The sequence below is a fragment of the Thunnus maccoyii genome, chromosome 15, assembly GCF_910596095.1.
Source record: "Thunnus maccoyii chromosome 15, fThuMac1.1, whole genome shotgun sequence".
NCBI lineage: Eukaryota > Metazoa > Chordata > Actinopteri > Scombriformes > Scombridae > Thunnus > Thunnus maccoyii.
The window spans coordinates 20084928-20104498 of record NC_056547.1 but is presented as its reverse complement, the minus strand read 5'-3'; the positions used below and the strand labels follow the sequence as shown (position 1 = coordinate 20104498).

The following is a 19571-nucleotide window of genomic DNA, read 5'->3' as shown; positions in this document are numbered from 1 at the left end:
TCACTGCGTGCGTCATTGCGACGGCATTATGGGAAATGTAGTCATACCGCGTTGTCTCACGAGTTAAAAGGCAAAAGAAAGAAAAGGCAAATTTTGCAAACCCAACAGGTAGCGTTGATTTGTTTTAATCAAAACAAAAGAACAGTTCATATACATAAATATTAACTAGGTAATAAAAAAATGTGGAATGGTGTGTTTTAGCTACATAACCTAGCTGCTAAGGTTAAGTCTACTGTGTGTGTGTGTGTGTGTGTGTGTGTGTGTGTGTGTGTGTGTGTGTGTGTGTGTGTGTGTGTGTGCGCGCGCGCGCGCGCGCACGTGCGTATTAGTTGCACTTCACTTTGCAGCCGTTAGAGGGCCCAACGACAATTTCCATGGCAACGACAAAGCTGGTGGTAAACAGTCGTTGTTTTCTGTGTTTCAGCTGTACAGTCTATATGTTTCAGGCAAGACGGTTTGAAACAGCAGCTCGAGTTTGGGTGTTTTTTTTCAACAATGGAGACAATATCTCTCGACAAATCAGCCTTAAAAGCAGTGGATGAGTACTGGGAGTATAGAAGGTTTGTCTGAATGTTACAGCAGACTATTCCTCTATAACGTTACCGACTTTTATTGTCTTTAGGGTTTTTGTACACTTAGGAGCAAGCCAGTATCAGCATGTGACAACTACAGAGGAACTGATGTAACCTAACAGCTAAATACAATACAAATGCAGACTGTTTGAATTTATATTTGTAATTAACCCTTTTTTTATATAGGCGTTTAGCCAAGAATCTTTATTGTATTTAATGGTGGTTTGTCTCCTTCAGAATCGTGGGTGATGATGATGGAGGCAAACTGTTCACTCCAGAGCAATATGAGGAGTACAAGAGGAAGGTGCTCCCTCAACGAGTAAAAAACAGGCTGTATGTAAGCTTTGGGGTACCAGGAGGTGTTGAATGTAAACTCATTGGCCCTGAGACACAATGCTTCTGTACACATAGGTAATACATTACACTATATCATATGATATTAGATGTCCTTCACCTCTACATTCAATCACACACATAAATATGTGCAAACTTTGTATCTTTAAGATATAAGCAACACAAGACAGACTTTGAAGTTGTTCCCTCTGAGCGACCCTTGGCTCTACCGTGCCAGGTCAGGGGATGTCATTGTTCTGCCTACCAATATGTTCCCAAGATTGGGCCAACACCTGTCCGCTGCAGGTGTAAACACTTACCCCATGATCACAGTGAAACTACTGGACATTTGTGCAAGAAGTGTGAGTCTGAAATCCTTTCTTTATTAGTTCACCATACAGAGTCATAAAGACACTACATCCAAGGAGATTTTCACACTGAAAGTTTTCTGGGCTTTTTCAGGTACCTGTACTGGGTTCCAGAGCTCCTACATCTGTGGCTGTGGCCAGCCCAGCTCTGCCCACCTGACCCTGGCAAGTAGAGTCAACACGGGTCAGCCTTGTGTTAAAAAACACTGAAGGGGTATCAGACATCGCCATGAAATCACTATAACGTTGTTTTTCTATTTTCTTGGCAGGTTGAGACAAAGCTTGAGAGGGAGGCACAGGGTCGGCCGGTAGGCAGGGATGTCCCTTATGCTGCCATGGGGGGACTGACAGGGTTCAGCTCCTTGTTGGATGGTTACCTTGCTTTGGAAGCCAGTGGATCAGGTGAGTGAGCAGCATGCACCATCATTGAAGACTATATGTGATGACTCACTCTCTGTTTTACAATGAATAGCTACATGACAGAGCTGTCTTAAAATGTGTGTATGCATGTGTGGTATATGAGAGGTGCTCTGCTCTATGCTTGGTATGCTGAGTGTGGAATATTCCATGTACATGCAGTCACATAGAGCAGCATCAGCCCCAAAATACCCAAAAACCAAATACCAGTCAAGCCATTTTTCCACCCATTTTCATTTATTCATTGAGCCAATTTTTGGTGATCAGGCCTTCAAAAACTGAGAGTAATGTAGGTGTACGCATGCATTTTAATAAAAGCAAAGAGAATTCCCTTTAGAGGCATGTGGGGGCAGCAAAGAGCAGCATCAGCGTTTCATACACACGATCAGGGACCACATATCCCTTAAATTTCACCACCACATAAGATGACATGAAGACCACATGTAAGATGACATGATTGCACAGAGGTCCTCAACTGAAATACATTACAAAGCATTACGAAGCTTACAAGTAAGGGGAATATTCAGTCATAATGCTCCAGTGTAATTGACGTGTTTGGAAACACTGAAATGCAAATGCAAGAAAGCCAGTAAAAACTGCTAATTATATCAGTGTTTGAGAAGTCATTTTCACCTTTCCTGAAAACCACGGGGGTTTATTCAGTTATTGAATGTGTTTAGACATTTATGGTCACAAAATTCAGCTTTGACTTTGCACACACAGTAACACTGAATTTGAAAAAACAGTATACTGTGAGGTACAAGATCGGGTTGTATGTAGCCATTGTATCTTCTATTTTAAAGTTATCACCCAGTATAGTTTTATCCTTAATTAGGGGGAAAGTGATTAATTTTTGAGTTGATCTACTGTTTGATAAATGAATTTTACATTAATTAGTGACTGCAAATAAATTAATTCTATAAAATGTAAAACTTTATTTATGATTTAATACAATCAGTGCTCCAGATCCTGATATAATTAGTGCACACAAAATGGTTTTTAAATAATTACCACATCTTCACATCTTTCTGTAATCTCTGTTGTATCTTTTTCAGATCAAGACAGAGAAGATGGCTGCCAGCAGAGATGCTCAGCATTAAAGATCAACCAAGCGTCTACTAAATCATCTAGCTCTGTTCACTGCAAGATGACCAACAAACAGTGAAATGTAACATTACACTCAGAGTCCACCTGTCACTTCTGTCCATTAGATATTGGACAATTAAGGTTGACCAGAGCAAATAAATCCTTCAGTTCTGCTGATCTCTTACCTTTAATTTTGTCTAAAGCTTAAGTGTTTGATAATTGCAGTTTTTTTATGAATGATGTGTCTGTCTTTGTCGTGACGCTGTGGTATAATTTGCCAGCAACTGTAGTGATTCAATTCAAAAGCTAGTTTGAAAGAGACTGTTTTTATTTGAATACTCCAGTATAGTTTGAGGCTTCTTAGCAATACCTCAAATTTCCCTCTTGTTCCATTAGTTGGTCAGTTTACACATCTGAGGTTTGTATGATTGATGTTCTCTTACGGAGAGAAAGCCACCCACTCAACATGTCACCAAAATAACAGCAGACCCATGACGCTACGTGCTCAGTGATGAGCGCCGTTTTTAATTTGCAGATAGATGTACTGTCTCCGATTGATTAATCCCATTCCTCACGGCAGATCAGTGGTGATGAGACCTGATTTAATCCACGCAGTAAATGGAGAATGAAGCAGGTCATGTTTTCTCCATTGGCAGCCCGCTTTCCAACGTTTATAACTGAGAAATAAAATTAACGGGGATCCAAATGAGGATTCACTCCCACTCAAATGTTCCCACTCTAAGGATGGCAAGTCACAGAGGATCAGCCTCCACACTGGTGTTGGCCAGTGCACCTCAAGTCACCTGTATTGTGAGGCCAGCCATCTCCTAAGGGAGTTGCATTTGTGTTTGTGTGTGTGTGTGCGTGCGTGTGTGTGTGTGAGAGTTGAACAGGTGGTCTTGACGGAAAGGAAGTAGGGCTATGCCTGAAGGATGGAATGGATGCACCTGGGTCTCTGCAGCCGAGTGCTGAAGAGGAAGCAAGTGGAAGGGATCTCATCTGAAAGCTGACACTTCATATTCGGCGTGTATCTACGATGACCATCGTATCAGGTTTCAACAAGATAAAGTATGCACACACACATTGACAGCCTCATACACACTTTAAACCAATGCTGCTTCCCCTTCACTACTGAGGAGAGCTTTGTTGACTGCTACAATTAAGCGTCCTTAAAAAAAACAAAAGAAAAAAAAACACTTGACCTGTTTTCACTGATTACTCCTGGACATTTTTTTCTCAAAGGGGTAGGCAGTAGGTGGAGTGGGACGGGGGTGAGAGGAAGGGCGAAAACCCAATTAATTTAAGAGGTAAAGGCCTGACACATTAGTCTTGCACAATTACAATTTAGGGTAATTGCCTCTCCATAGCAACCCCGTATAGGAGGCAACAGGTAATTTACTTAGGCCATTGGTTGATGGAAATGACTACTACACTTCCCTTATCCCCATGGAAACCACACCCAGCTTGACTGACAGATCCAACACTACAAATCAGGAGGTGAGCACAAAAGATTAAATTGGCAATTACTGTGCAAGGAAACACTTAATTACCCCAGTGACAGTTACAGTAAGCACACACTGACGTGAGATGAAGAACACACTCCCCTAATTTCCCCACAGACAGACAGAGAGGTAGCAAAAACTCAGGGCCATGGAGAGACACAACAGACTGACAGATCACTTGAAATCACTCTTAATCAGATACTAAAAATTGCACCTTAAAATAGAATTTACAAAATGTGAAATAAACAGGCCATGAGTCTCTTAAGAAAACGTCTTTTAGCTGCTTTATTGACAGTGAAGGACGTTTACTGAAAAAACTGTGTTTCCCAACTACAGAGAAATACATATGTGAAAGCTAACACAAATTGCAAACTCCAGTTCCCTTCAGGTCTATGGAGTTTTATTGCATCTATTAGTTAATTGTTTTGTCTTACCAGTTTGCAACCTCACTGTTTTGGTTCACTCTCACTGCTCTCATCAGCATTGTTTTCAGCCACAGTGGGCAGCTATTTTCAGCAAAAAAAACAAAAAAAATCAAATCAAAACCCACTGTTCTCTACCTGCCCTCTACCAGGTTGCAGACAGATTAATTTAGCAGCTAGTGGGTGAACACTGTGGAGCATTTAGCAGCTAAAGAGACAGATATTTTTCTCAGAAGTTGGTGGAGACCAAAAACAGAGCTAAAAGAGATTGAATATTGGATTTACAACCAACAAGTGGACACAAAGAGGACTACAAATGAAGGTAAATATTGCTCTGTATCTACTGGATGGCCATAGCCATATATAATAATAATATGGATAATAATAATATTAGCCATATTAACATAATCAGATGTAATGAAGGACATGCAGATAAAAATACAAAATTGATTTATCCCATTGTGACACAATATTATTTCCAAATGTGAATATACAATTGTTTTAAAAATAAGTTTAAATATATTATTGTTTATATATCATAGTATCACTATGTATGGATCTTAACTGAATGACTTATGTTCTACAGTCAAACAGTTTCAGTTTTTCACTTTGTTTCAGTTTTTCCATCAAAAATTGATCTAGACTGTTTCAAACATCCTCAACACAGATTTTCACTGTTGTTTCAGACCATTCTCCTTCCTCCAAGCATCTTTCTTTGATGATCAGAAATGTTAGCCCACTTTCTTTTTAGTGCAGATCTGGCTCTAACAAAATACAGCTTGTTCCGTTTCTAAGAAGAACAAAAAACCCATCACAGTCTCCTGAAAATGAAGCAAAATCCTACGTATGTCTTTGACACATTGAACATGTGCGTGTTGCCTCTCTTTTGTGGTAGCAACAGTGGGAAATTGACAGCGCTGCAACTTCATAGACACTATGCTTCGAACCCCTCCTGTGTCGGCAGACTCGGGGAGGAGGATGGAGAGCGAGTTGTGAGAAATGGATTTAGCTTTTTCACAAAGCAGTGTGATAACGAAGAGAAAGGAATGTCGTAGAGCTGAGTTCAATCAATAGTAATGTTTGAGTATCAAAAGTGTGTTTAAGCACATGCAGTCACACATGCCTACACACATATACAAACATTAATGTAGTGTATATGCACATAAGCACATATTGACCCACTGCATACTGTGAATATGATAGAAAGAAATTAGTGTTAATATTTTTTTAATGTTTGCGTGTGGCAGCTTTATCATAATTAACAATAGCGCACTTGTGAAGGGTTTATAAGTTGTTATATAGTAAAAAGTCATTAAAAAGGGATCATAGGGGTTCCATGTTACAGTAAGTCATAAAGTCTGCTGGTACATTTTTAATTATAATTTAAAAGCGACCCAAAATACAAAACAACCCACAGAGGATACACCTATCAGATGGATCCTTCAATCACCTGTAAAGACTGGACTTGGTCTGTAGTTGACATTTTGTGGTCTTACAGTCACCTGGGTTTTGTGGTATTTCACAGACCCTATATTTACGAAAGCTGTGTCCCCTTTATGGAAATTATTATTAAGTGGCCATCAGTCAGAATCCAGGAAAAATTTTAAAATTACATAAGTAAAAAATACTTAAACATTGAGTTGAAGGATTTCCTTCATGCATCTTGTATCTATTTCTATTCTAGACCTAAATAAATATTGTCTTTTGAATACTTAAAGGAGTAGTTTGACACTTTGGGGAATAAGCCTATGTATTTTCATGCTGAGAGTATGAGGAGAAGATTGATACCACATTTGCCCATTAAATATGATACTACAGCCAGCAGCCAGTTAGCATAGCTTAGCATAAAGACTGGAAACAGGGGAAAAGAGCTTGCTTGGCTCTGTCCAAAAGTAACAAAATCTGCCTACAAGCACATCTAGAGCCCCCTTAAATAAACAAACAAGATATAAAGTGTTAATTAGTGAGATTTAGAGTACTGCTAGTATGTAGATTTGGTTACCTTTGGGCAGAGTGAGGCTGTTTCCAGTCTTTATGCTAAAATAATTAAGATAACCAGCTGCTGGCTGCAGCCTTACATTTAACAGATATATATGAGTGTGGTATCAATCTTCTTATTTAATTCTTGGCAAGAAAGCCAAAAATGTCAAACTACTCCTTTATAAGACTTTAAAGGATAGGTTCACAATTTTTCAAGTCCATCTTAAAACAACAGTCAGGTGCACATGTGGGCACTGAAACAGTTTTTCATTGCTGTAATCATTCTTCCTGTTATTACTGTCCATTAAGAGATCCCTTTTTAATATTGTCTCCAATGTACGTGACGGGAGACAAAATCAACAGTTTATCTGAAGCTAATAGGAGGCTTCAACAGACTTAGAGTTAGACAAATAAAGTGGGTATCTTCCAAAGCTAGTCTTTTTAGTGTCCCTCCTTTGTGTTTCCTCAGACAGTGATTCCTTGTTGAGCTGCAGTGGAGGGACTGTAACAAAAAGAGGGATTTTATTTTTCTAAAAAAGACTCAAGACTCAGCCTTTTGATCTGGTATTAATTTCAAGGATCTCGAACAAAATACACTTGCTGATCAGTAAAGCATTGATGAAGTATGTTTGAAACACCACTTACAGCCTAAACCAGATTATTGCTCTTCCTAATAACAGTATTGCACAAAACGTACCTGCATTTTTCAAATGCTGCTTCAGTGAGAAGGAGAGTGTGCTCCTATGGTAAGTGTGCCCTTGTGTGTAACATGCACCCTTCCACCAGCGCTTAGAATAATAACACATTAAACCTAGAATTGCCTTTAATTTGCAGAATAAGTATTTGAACACACTCAATGGCTGATTGACAGCCATGTGGAAAATTTTGTTCTTTCATGAATGGAGCACACTCTTAAGAATTGACGCTTTCAACTGCTTTCTAATGCATTAGATGGACTGCTTAATTCTTACATTTCACCTCCATTATCAGGCTCCCCGTCAGTGAGGCCTGCATCTAGCATGGTGTTGGTAATATATTTAACCTGGCTGTGCCAGTGGTTATCACATTTACTCTTTAGACCTACAGTGTACTAAGTGGCTGGAAAAGTGCAGACACATTAAAGTGTCAAACCACAACAATGATGTAATTTGGACATATGATTACCTGCTTAATTTGTAGATGCTAATGATGTGAGTTATGAAAGCTTGTTAAAGGATTAAGGCTTTTAATAGGTGCTTAATTTTTTGTCTTAGTTTTGCATATTGCTATTTAAATCAGATCTGGCACATTCAGCCATCATATTCACCATAACCTCTAAGGGTAGTCAGCAATTTAATACTAATATAGTAGTTTATAATCCATAAAACACATAGTGATCAATTATTGTTTACTAGGACTACTCATCAGTTTAAAATATTTTTAACTCGTGATATTCATTCCAAAAAAAGTTAGAAAGGAATAGATCTTCCTGTAAGAAATGACACTAAAATAAAATGATCCTTCAGGAAAAAACAAATGAATACAGAGCACATGTAATAATGATACTGATTTTTAAAAAGCCTTTATATGCTTTGTTAGCATCTGAATCCATAATTATCCATTAATCCAGTAATAGTAATATATATCAGACATAAGAGTGACACTTGTGACTTTTCCTGTTTCACATCCAGAGTACGGTGGTCTCATATCAGAAGGTCACAACAGTTATTAAACTAAAGTTTAGTGCCAGTTTGACATGGTCACAACTTTCATCAGGTTTCCTAATATCAAGGTTCAGGACTCTGTGACCTGCACATCACACCTGAGCTGAACACAACATGTCACATCTTGGTGACTTGACCTTCTGTCCATCTGTCAATCAAAACACCTCATATGATGTTTCTCTTGATGTGACGTTTGCACTGCTTTCACCCTGGCAGGTGCAGATGTGGCCGAGACACATTTACGCACGCACACACACACACACACACACACACACACACACACACACACACACACACACACACACACACACGTACTCACGCAGATCACAGCGGACAGCAGGAACACTGAGAAAAGAGAGAAAAACAGGTGAATTAAAACACAGAGTAGATAGAGTGAGTCTTAAAGCAGTGGGAGCTTAATTAGAACAATAGATGAACAAATGAGAGAGTGACAAAGAACATTAATTTCTTCTACTACCCACATTGAGTAGTTGTCAGTATTGTACTTACTTTGAACTGAAAGTGGATAAAAGCTTGTGTTCTCCAAGATGTTATATGTCTCAGTAATTGCATGCAAAGGCTGTCAATTAATGTCAAATGCAAAACAAAGACAAACACTTAGGGGACATGCTTCATTGAAGTGGTGATCAGCTCAGACATGTGGATAGCGTTAGTCCAATTCTGTGAAAACAACCAGATTATTGTTGAGGCATCCGTGCAACATACAATAAAATACATTTATATTTGATTTAACACAGATGCAACACAGCTCAGCACAAAAAAGTACAATTTGGTAATTCTCAATGGTTTGGTTGATGTAATCAAAGACAAATGTCCCATAAACCTCCAATTTTGAACCTGATATCAGGACTTCTTGACTCAAATCACCTTCAGTTTGAAGCTTGAGCCCATGTAGGGGGCTGCCGATGCTCTAAGTAATTAGTAGTGCTAGCTTACCAGAAGTAACAGAATGTCACCGTAGCACAATAGCAAAGTCAAAAGCAGCAATTTAGATGTCAGACTTGTGTGTTAGAAAGAGGTGTAATAGCCAAGAAAGCACCAAAGCTGTACAAGATTTAGCCTGTTTTCATTTGTCTCCTCAGTCCGTTTGCTTGCAAGTTGCCTGATAGAGAAGATACAGACAGCCTGTTTGTTAGTGTTTCCTTTACAGTTTCTTACACACTGTAAATTCGAAATGTGTGATTCACAGCAGCAGAAAATTACAGGCCTTTTCATCTTAACAAATCATGGGAGAGAACTTATTGTCCAAAGCAGGAGGCTGATGAGAGGAGGAGAAAACAAATTTGCATTTAAACAGCTTGTTCTGTAAAGGATTCGCTCTCCACAGAAATGATTTCTGATGAGGACAAACCAAGCTCCGAGAAACTCTTTTGTAATACATTTACCTAGAGGTGCTGTACATGTAGCGTTCTGGAGCAACAATAAATTATTGTCACATTAATTGTGGCTGTTTTGATTGGTCTAATTAGCACAAACAACCCAGACTGTATTGGAGATGATTGTTAGTATTGATATTATTGGTGCCGATGTTGATTAAAATTAATGACCATGTTTCCCCCTGAACCCCACTGGCCCTGTCATACTGCCATTTGTCTCCCTTTGAGCTGGAAGAATGGCGCCCTCTTCCTCTTTTGTGCTGCACAGAAGATTTCCTCCAAAATCTGACCTGGTTGTCAGAACCGTGTTAATTATAGAACATGTAAATATTTAATGAACAGAATACTGGCTGAGACTGATTCCACCGCAAGTGTGGAGTAATCCACTGTACTGTCTATGCAATGAGAGATTAAGTGAGAATAAAGCTGCAAAGAAGATGTCTTAAGGAAACATTTTCCACATGCATGCTCATAAATTGATGTTGTTGATTACATTTTATGACTGTTTGTTGTTTTCTCATATTTAACTGACTGACCTGGATAAGTCTGCTGTTATTCTATATTGTTCTTACTGTCAACAAATCCCATGAAAAGACCAAAATCAATAACTACTGAAAATGTAAATCTTTAAAAACATGTCACAAATGTATAGTTAATTTTTGACTAAATAATTTCCTAAAATTGCAGGGCACATTACTCCTTGGCAAACGTTTGCTTAATCAGGAGTAAATTGTGGATTTGTTGGGGACTATTTTCAGCTGTGGATTAATACTCACATGGTAGTGAGTAATTAAAGCAGCAGGAAGGTGTATGTGGGATTGACTCCTACTCAAAGGATAAGGCTGGTGATTGTCCATATTTTCCTTATTGTCAACAAATCTCATGTGCAGAACCAAACCAACAATGAACTCATGATCTAACAAGGATTATGTGTGTATCCAAACCCTCATATATCGTATTCCTCTGTGCCGTAGAGCCTCGCATGAATGAACCACACCGCTGCACTGGGTGACATGTTCCTTGGCCACGAAGATTACAGTCACTTTAGTTTGTTTAGAAACAGCTCCAAAGACTAATAACAGTGCTCATTTCTCAGTCTCCAGAGAGTAGTCCTTTGCAAGGCAGGCACTGAGCATGTGCAAGAACACAGTTGCATTTTCAGAGCTTCTCTTGTTTGTTGTGTTACACATCACAACCTCTTGATTTTGCAGCCTACTACACTTGTAAATAAGTTTCAACTACAGTATGTGTCCCATCACTCTCTGACTGTCTAAAGGCTGTTTGACTCATGCTGGCAAAGGTGCATGCTGCTTAAAAAGCTCAAATTCATCCCCAAAGATGTGGATTTGTCTATACAATCCACTGTGAGACAAGCAGATTGTACTTCGGTTGGGATTCATCCACTATATTGTCAACATTTTGTTCCACCTCATACCAAAAGCACTTCCTGGAGTTGAGACTTAAGGCCTGTGTAAACTGAAGTCACTGTCATTTTGGTGGAACCTTTTTGAGTTAACGGTGCATTATTGTGTAGACAGCATTTGATAAAAGATAGACTGTGAACATGCAGGAATACACATGGTCTGTAACGACATGCATGTGATGCTCACCTGCTACCAAGGAGCCAAGAAAACATTCCCGAAACACTACACCTGTGCAATTCTGCACTATTTACACCAGGCGTGTTGTTTATGCATAACTGTGGCCCTTATCATCAACATGGAAACATTTTTGTTTTCAGGTAATTTCCACTCTTCAGTATTTTAATGTTTAGCTGTTATGAGTGTAACCCCATATGTCCTTCTTCCATTTGAGCCAGTCCACTTCAATGTTTGATGAGTTGTGTATTTAGAGAATGCACAATTTATCAAATCCAGTTGCAAGTCACTTTGCTCACTCTTATGTTTAGGCAAACACTGACTGACCTCTCAACTTTGTCCGTGTGCTTTAAACATCTGCTTCATTCACATGTCAGACACTTGCGCAAGCTGGTTGCTTAAAAAAGGTGTTATACCTATTGAAGTGAGTCTGCCTGAGTGTGTTTGCCTGAAGAGGACTAGAGGTTCTAATTCCTGCCTGTGATTCGGTCATGACTTTGCGCTCCACGTTCTCTCACTTGTGTCTCATTCCTCGTCTCCCTCTTAGCATCCTGTGTTATACAAAAAGCCCTTAACGCATCCTCCGCGCAACTTAAAAAGCAGCACTGCTGAAGAATACTGATTTTGATAGATTATATGGCAGGGAACTGGTATACAAAAAGATTATGAATGGGAGGTAAATGAAGCACTTGGTGATAGAGATTCATTTGAAGTGCTATTTGGGTTTTCTTATTAAGTGTGTATCTTGGAGATTGGGCTCTTCTTTGGCTGACGTGTCTCGATATTCAAATTAAGGCCTTTTGTTCACGTTGAGTATCCCAGTCTCTCTTTCCATCTGATGGAATGAACTGCAAAATGAAATTAGTGGACTGATTCAGTCAAACAGCGTGTCAAAAAAAAAAAGTAAAGCGTTCGTGTACATGTGAGTCTGTTTGAAATCTTTTTATTCCAGATCACCCGAGGCGTCGTCATAGGAGCTTCTTCCTTCTATAAGATTCATTGGAAGTTCACCCACAATGTTACATTAACACCATTCTTTTGTAACTTCAAATGGGATTATTGATCTTGTTGTGCAGAAGAATCACTACTTGATTGGGAAATAATTCACCCCCTTCTTCTTCTATAGAGAAGCATCATAAACACCAAAACATCACACTCAGTTTGTTTGACAGAGTGTGTTTGAATGCAAGCTTGTGTGTGTGTGTGTGTGTGTGTGTGTGTGTGTGTGTGTGTGTGTGTGTGTGTGTGTGTGTGTGTGTGTGTGTGTGTGTGTGATGCCTGGTTATATCCACACACCTGTATTTGAGACAGAATATAATGTGTGTTACTTTAACAACGTAGTGACTTAAATCAAGATCATTTCTAAAGGGAATATTGTATCAAATGCTCAACAGTGACTTTACAGTGAACTTATACTTTCCATAATGTACAGTAATCCTTGCAATGTGAACTTTAGTTGTGTTAATTGGTTTGGTATCCCTCTAAAATATAATTGCAGCGATTCGGATTGATTACATTCTTTTAAAACGACGCCATCCGTGTCCTCTTGGTCTCATTGGAAACAAGGCATATTAACTCACTCTATTTTTAGTTTGTATTGCCATTTTACGTCTTTTAAATTAATGTAAACAGATTTGTTTTTAAAAAACACACTAATGACAGCATCACCAGTGACGTTCACATGAAGAGAGGCAGTGACTTGCGCTAAAACGGAGCGCAGCTCTGACGCGTTTTCTGGCGCACACAGATATAAGACCCGCCGCGCACCAAAAGCCCAGAAGAGCAGAAGAGACGCCACAGGACAGCGCACAAATCTCCCTCGAACCATCTGGGAATTGTAAGTATCTTGATATTTCATTTACAAAAGCATGACTCGAAATTAGTTATTTAAAGTCTCTCAGTGTGACTTTTGACTTTTCTTTCTGCTGCAGTTGCAATAGTAGTAATTATTGGAGCTTTATCACTAATATGTTTGTATGTTTTTTTTCTCCGATCAACTAGAACATTATTCTTCAGCAACGACTTGAAAGCTTTTGCAGTGATAAATCTGAGCTAAATGAACAGTACTCATTCTTAGAGTTGAGTAGGGGAAAAAAAGCTCATAAAAATTAAGTGTCCAAACAAGGGGTCTCACAGTTGCTCCTTTACTGTTCCTCAGATGCATCCTAACTTAGTGAGCTGGCTGGGGACTCTGGGGTTCCTGCTGTGGGCGCTGCTCTGCCTGGGCACCTTGACGGAGGGATACCCGGTGAAACCGGAGAACCCTGGGGAGGACGCCCCGGCGGAGGAGCTGGCCAAGTACTACTCAGCCCTGAGACACTACATCAACCTCATCACAAGACAGAGGTAGGCGGACTAATTACACCTCTGCAGCAATAGAATAGAATAGAAGCTGATTCACAGAGCTGGAGTTCATTTGATTCCAGGTCTAATTTGATTTCAGTATACCAGAGATATACTTTTTGTCATATCTCACATGTGCTTTATTCTATCATTCCATTTGTCATGACTTTGTTAATCAATTGGTTTCTAATGACGTCATATCATTGTTTTCTGTTTCTGTTTTAATTAGTGTTTTTTAAATATACCAATGTATTGGGTTTCCTGGGGGACCCCAGTAAAAAGCATCCAATTCTGTCTATGCAGTTTTAATAGATGGAACTATTTATTGAGTTGTTGTTTGCCATGGGTCCTAATTTAAAGTATCACACACTTTCAGGGGGGTGTAGAGACACTCTATCAATCATTTTGAAGGCTTTGTGTAAAGATTGTACTTGGGATAAAAGCTGCAAATTTCATTTTACACAATATGCAAATTAACTATAACTTTCCCAAAATAATAATAATCTGTTTTTTTCACATATGATATTAATTATATAACTAATAATGTTTTGAGAAGAAATGAGTTAGCATTTTGCTTTGATGGTTGTTTCTTACAATAGTTTATTCCCCAGTCGGTTGTCCTTGTATGATAAATATGTTGGTAGGATGAGGCTTAATTCTCCACATTTATAATCATGGTATATAAAGAGATTACTCCATGCTATCAGATAAAAAAGGCTTGTAATTTCAGCAGTGCTGCAGTATATTCTTCATGTTTAAACCATTATCTCCCCTAATAGCTAAACACTGCACCAATTCCACATTTTGCTAAGCAGGAATGCAGTATTTTAATTTTGTTGGATTGTTTATCCTCATAGGTGCCACAGAAAAATAATATATAAAGTATGAAAAATTAATTTTCTTCTGTTTCTGCTATCATCTAACTAGACAATAATAGGAAACTTTCTCTGACAGGCGTTTTCTGTTATGGGCATATCTGTAAATACAGCAACAAAATGGGTTTTCAAAGAAGCAGAAACGGGGAGCATATCAATAAGTCCACCTGGAGTTTTGCCTGTTGGAGCTGCCAGTCTGAATCATGCAGGTCTGGCTGCAGCTTTTCCTAAATGATACTCTCTCACACAGCTCACAGAGCAGGGCACACCCGCTGCCCATTCACCACCTGTGAAAAAAAAAAAAAAAAAAACCTGAGGTGAAATAACTGTCATGGTCAGCATGACATGTCAAATTACCCCCAGTTTTCAGCTTTCTTCTGAATGTCAGGGGCTGGGATGCCGCTGCAGGCATTTAGACACCCATGGGGAGAAGCGTGCCGGCACAGCTTATCATCTGAGGAGCAGAAAAGGAAATATGACCACCTGGGATGCAACTCCTGTCTTCACCCGCTGAGTCTGTGTCTGACTGTGTTCAGTTTTCACTGAGCTTATAATTGGACTTATGACATGAGAACATGCAGAGTAATAGGGCACTGTCATTTATTGCTCTGTCTTCAATTCAGCACCAAGGCTCTTTGATCTTTTTTTCATTTGACAACCAAAAAGTCTAAGTCTCTTCAGATTGATAAATCATCATCTGTCTGTCTGTCTGTGTGTGTGTGTGTGTGTGTGTGTGTGTGTGTGTGTGTGTGTGTGTGTGTGTGTGTGTGTGTGTGTCTCACTTTGTGTGTCTCAGGTATGGGAAGAGGTCCAGTCCTGAGATCCTGGACACACTGGTCTCAGAACTGCTGATGAAGGAAAGCACAGACGCTCTTCCACAGTCAAGGTGTGTGTGTGTGTGTGTGTATGTGTGTGTGTTACTCTGAGCGCTATACATTGCTATAACTCTTGCAGGAAGCTGACCTTCAACTTTGCTCCTCTCTCCCCAGATATGACCCATCATTGTGGTGATGTCATCAGTGTTCACTTCATACCCTCCTACGCCCAAAGACCACCCTGCCTCTGCCCTTTTACCTCGATGAGCCGCCACGTATACTCAACCCCTCCTCCTTACCCATCAGCTACAGTCAAGACTGCTTCTAGTATGTGCCATAAATTGTAAATAGTTTATTCAAAGCCGCCATCTGTGAATCATACAAGTAAAGAGGGGGAGGGGCATGTTGATTGTATTGTATAATTGTGCTATTAAAGATTCATTGTTTGAACAAAATGTATTTCTTGGCATCTGTTTGAAAGGCTGTCAATTTTAATTGGTTTTGAGGTATTTGGTTTTGTACATATTGCAGTCAGGGTGTGAGTTCACTACACTCAGGGAAACATGCCAAAGCAGTGGAGCAATACAGGATATATTCTACATGACGAGTTATTTGAGATAAGTCACCCAACTGTCAGATTAGAGAGAACATTGGTCCTGAATGCACTTATAATGTTTCTTAAAATAGTCTCCAGGCACTGTTTGGTTCATGTCTCTCCATGATGAGATCAAGTTTGAACTTGCTGTGCCACACCTTGCCTCCCAGCTGCAACCCACGGCTGTACCCAGCGGTTATATAGCTCTATGAGACTGGATAATGGAGCAAGTGCATGAAAAGAACATTTGAACTGGGCCTAACAAGCATGAATGGTCCGGTGAAAAGCTCATACAGTCAGAAAACATCAGTCAATTTGAGGCTGCCAATTGGGTAGCTAATGGCGCTCTCTTGTGGCCATAAGGATGAGTACCTACTCTGAAACTAAATGAAGGGAAAAATGGCATTGCCACGGGCATTATTGCAATTATACGAGTGGTTAGCCTACCGCAGCTTGACATCACATCAGCCCCACAAAGCACAAATCAGTTCAGTTAAGAGGCTCTGCAGACACACAGTCTGCAATGGAAATGAGATACCCCCCACCCCAAAGGATGAAAAAACATTCAGAGGAGGACCGGGTGAATTCTTGGTAGTCATGCAGACGTTCAACATTTTTGGAACAGGTATAGAGTGTGAAACAAGCGGGCCATTTATTCTAGTGGTAACACCTGGTCATTCCCGACGCTCATTTCCATGTGAAGTGATGAATTGGAGATCTGAAATATTCACCGCCTCCTCGCTCTCTGTCTCCCTCCTTCTCCCAGCTAAAGGCTTGGAATCTCCGTGGAGACCAGATAAAAGTAGATGAGAAATGAATGTGCATGTATGTGTCTGGTAAAGAAAAAAAAAGTAGATTAATGTGGAATAGAACTCATCAGCCTCATCAAATCCAATTCGTGGTTGTTAATCTGAAAAAAGAACCTCTTTCTCCTAGATTTTAGTCACACTGTTACCTGTCACACATGGTTAGCGCAGACATTAATAAAATATTACTGTTATGTAATTATCTATCACAACTAGAGTGATCTATGTTACTGAAAGTGAATAGTGACCGTTCTGTGCTTGAATTTTCTCTTGGTATCAATATAAATACATTATAAAATAGTATTTTGTCACAAATGAGTCAACAAAGGCTTTAATACGTAAAATATCTTATAATAATGGTAATAATGATAATATGAGTTATGCTTCTCTTAGACTATGGAATTATAGCTCCTTAGTTATACTTTTCTTTAATATCCACATAATATGCATTTGAAATTATGCTGTAATGTATTTGTGTGAATAAACGACGGTGTAACTTTGTATGAAAATACTATACGTTACAATATATTCACTTTGCGAGGGTTGAACCTCAGCTGCCATTGGTCTGTGTTGCGTGACGTCAGCAGAAGAGGCGGGGCGTGTCGGTTTGATTGGCATCTTGTTCTCTGGTAGTCTGCTGCGGGACCAGGACAGACAGCTGAGGGGGGTCTGAATGTCCAACCGGGACGGTCGGTGGACTACCGCGAACTCACACACACGATTCACAGGTAAGTCACGGCTCGCGATCATATTCGTGCTTTGAAGATTTTGAATTCATTCATCCCCTGGCATTGAAATGAAAGACAAAGACACTTTGCCGTGTTTGAGGTGCAGTAGAGTTTGACAGAGGGGAAGCTTTGCCCCCCTCTAGAGCCCGCTATGCTTTGAGAACAGGCTTTATTGAGACAGATATCAGTTGGCGTCTGGTGCCTATTGTGGAGTCAGACGCGTCCTTTCCCTTTTCCTGCATATGATGAGGAAGGATACAGCGGATGGGTTGTAGTCGTAAATGCGCGCACGCCACAATGGCTGGGATGGGTAACAAAAAATGGCCGCACGTGTGGCGAGATCGGTGTGAATGTACAGTTGTCTGGTCAGCCAAAACGGCGCAACCGTTTGGCACGGATCTGGCGCACGGTTCAGGCGCACGGATCCAGCGCACGGATGTGGCCGTGCGTCAGAACCGTAGCGTGGACCCATGACTGGGAAGACAAGAGGAAAGAGCTGCAGGTTATAGTGCTGACAGGATGAGAAGGTTGGAACGCGCCACCGTGCCGAAATGACAGACTGCGATATCTACCAGCAAAGGGTGGTGGGCTTGAGGAACGACACATAGAGTGCGCTTTTATATTTCATCAAGTCACGTAGGGTAACATCTGCGCCAGGGAGATCATTGTTCCATATGTTGTTTTCTGTAAAAAAACAAAAACTTTCACAACAAATATTACCATCGCATTGTTTGTACTGAGCTGATGTTGACTGAAAAGAGACCGGTGTCTTGGCACAAGCTGGCCGACCGGAGGTGCAGCCAGACGGTCCTATCGATTTATTTTTTTTGTCCTCCACTGAGATGTACGAGTGCGCCATCCAATAATGTACTAACACGATGTCAGAAGCAGTGTATGTGAGCACTTAATCGAAACATGAAACCACCTACTTATCGCAGCAGACCACAACTCTCAATGAATCTTGGGACTTCCTTGCTCAGATGAGCGCAGGGTCACTTGGCAAGGTTTATAAGCTGTTTAGCCTCGCGCACGTGATGGGGGAAGCCCATGGACATACGCAACATCCCTGGGGATCCTTTCCTGGGAAGGCTATGGGCCACCAGACCACTGAGAGTGGCAGCCTAGATCTTGTTGCATCTAAACCAGAGTTTATGGGTCTTCACCTCTTCCTTTCTTCTAATAGAGCCTAATCAGATTACTTGAATCTAATAGGTTGAACAAACAGAGGAAGGGAAGGAGACGAAGACAGTTTAGTGCATTAGAGTAAATCTGGAATCTCTGGGGCAGGGATATCCAGTAAGTCAGGATCCAGGATGACCTTTATTGTTCTGCTGAAGTAGGTGGAATAAAGTCAGATTTCTCCAGCCCTTATATGCATATTCTTTCCCGTCAGCAGGGCAGAAGAGAACACGAATTTCAAGTTAAGTCCATGTTCCCCATGTTGGAACATATGAGAGCTGTCAGTGAGTCATTCAGACACTAAATCCAAAACTCAGAGGCCTCTACTTTTCCATTATTAATACACGGCTATGGGAGCGATAATACAGAAAAGGGAGGAAGGGTGTAGATAGAGAAGACACACACACACACACACACACACACACACACACACACACACACACACACACACACACACACACACACACACACACACACAACTGGAGTGACTCAAGCCTCCCAGCTATGAACAACACATGGCTGTTATCAACACACCTACAATCAACCCTTCCTGCCCTGCACCTCCCTACTGTTAACACACAGCTAACCCCATAACAGTTATCATGAGCTAATTGCAATTCTGTCAGGAAAACACACAACCACAACCCATTCTGAGAAGAACAGCATTTTGAAATGTTCATGTGAATTGCTACCAGGAAAATGAAGGCAACCCGTCTTTGACTGTTTTTGCTGCAGCCCATAGTGCTGATTCACCAGATTCCATCCATCACTAAGGTCTTAAAGGGGCATACCACTGCAGATAAACAATAAAAGTATCCATGCACCATTGGGCAGGTTGGTTTTGCATAGGAA

The 19571-nt window shown here is 40.3% G+C and overlaps 3 protein-coding genes and 1 long non-coding RNA gene across 7 annotated transcripts in view; 3 read left to right on the top strand and 1 right to left on the bottom strand.

Moving 5' to 3' along the window:
- Positions 1–18: 18 nt before the first annotated feature.
- On the top strand, positions 19–2967 carry fam221a (family with sequence similarity 221 member A). The gene is made up of 7 exons (XM_042435182.1): positions 19–108; positions 425–560; positions 810–983; positions 1077–1267; positions 1368–1438; positions 1543–1675; positions 2746–2967. Exons 2-7 carry the CDS (start codon positions 496–498, stop codon positions 2853–2855), a joined length of 744 nt encoding a protein of 247 aa, XP_042291116.1. The 5' UTR covers positions 19–108; positions 425–495; the 3' UTR covers positions 2856–2967.
- A 788-nt stretch (positions 2968–3755) lies between these two features.
- On the top strand, positions 3756–15835 carry npy (neuropeptide Y). 3 transcript variants are annotated; one of them, XM_042435777.1, is made up of 5 exons: positions 3756–3844; positions 13126–13215; positions 13537–13724; positions 15393–15482; positions 15586–15835. In XM_042435777.1, the coding sequence occupies exons 3-5, from the start codon at positions 13537–13539 to the stop codon at positions 15605–15607; spliced, it is 300 nt and encodes a 99-aa protein (XP_042291711.1). In that variant the 5' UTR covers positions 3756–3844; positions 13126–13215; the 3' UTR covers positions 15608–15835. The 3 variants fall into 3 exon arrangements, with proteins under 3 accessions (XP_042291711.1, XP_042291712.1, XP_042291710.1); XM_042435778.1 differs by lacking the exon at positions 3756–3844 and adding an exon at positions 4985–5022; XM_042435776.1 differs by lacking the exon at positions 3756–3844 and having other exon boundaries at positions 12662–13215.
- LOC121913106 lies at positions 8226–18547 on the bottom strand. Its single transcript, XR_006100210.1, has 4 exons — positions 18470–18547; positions 14764–14883; positions 8894–9064; positions 8226–8728 (listed from the first exon to the last, which is right to left on the bottom strand). It is a non-coding gene; the product is annotated as an uncharacterized LOC121913106 (long non-coding RNA).
- Positions 17425–19571, top strand: part of pals2b (protein associated with LIN7 2, MAGUK family member b) — a 21496-nt gene continuing 19349 nt past the window's right edge. For both annotated transcript variants that reach the window (XM_042435775.1, XM_042435774.1), the window contains exon 1: positions 17425–17540. The gene's annotated coding sequence lies outside the window, so the exon portion shown is untranslated. The remainder of the gene's footprint in view (positions 17541–19571) is intronic.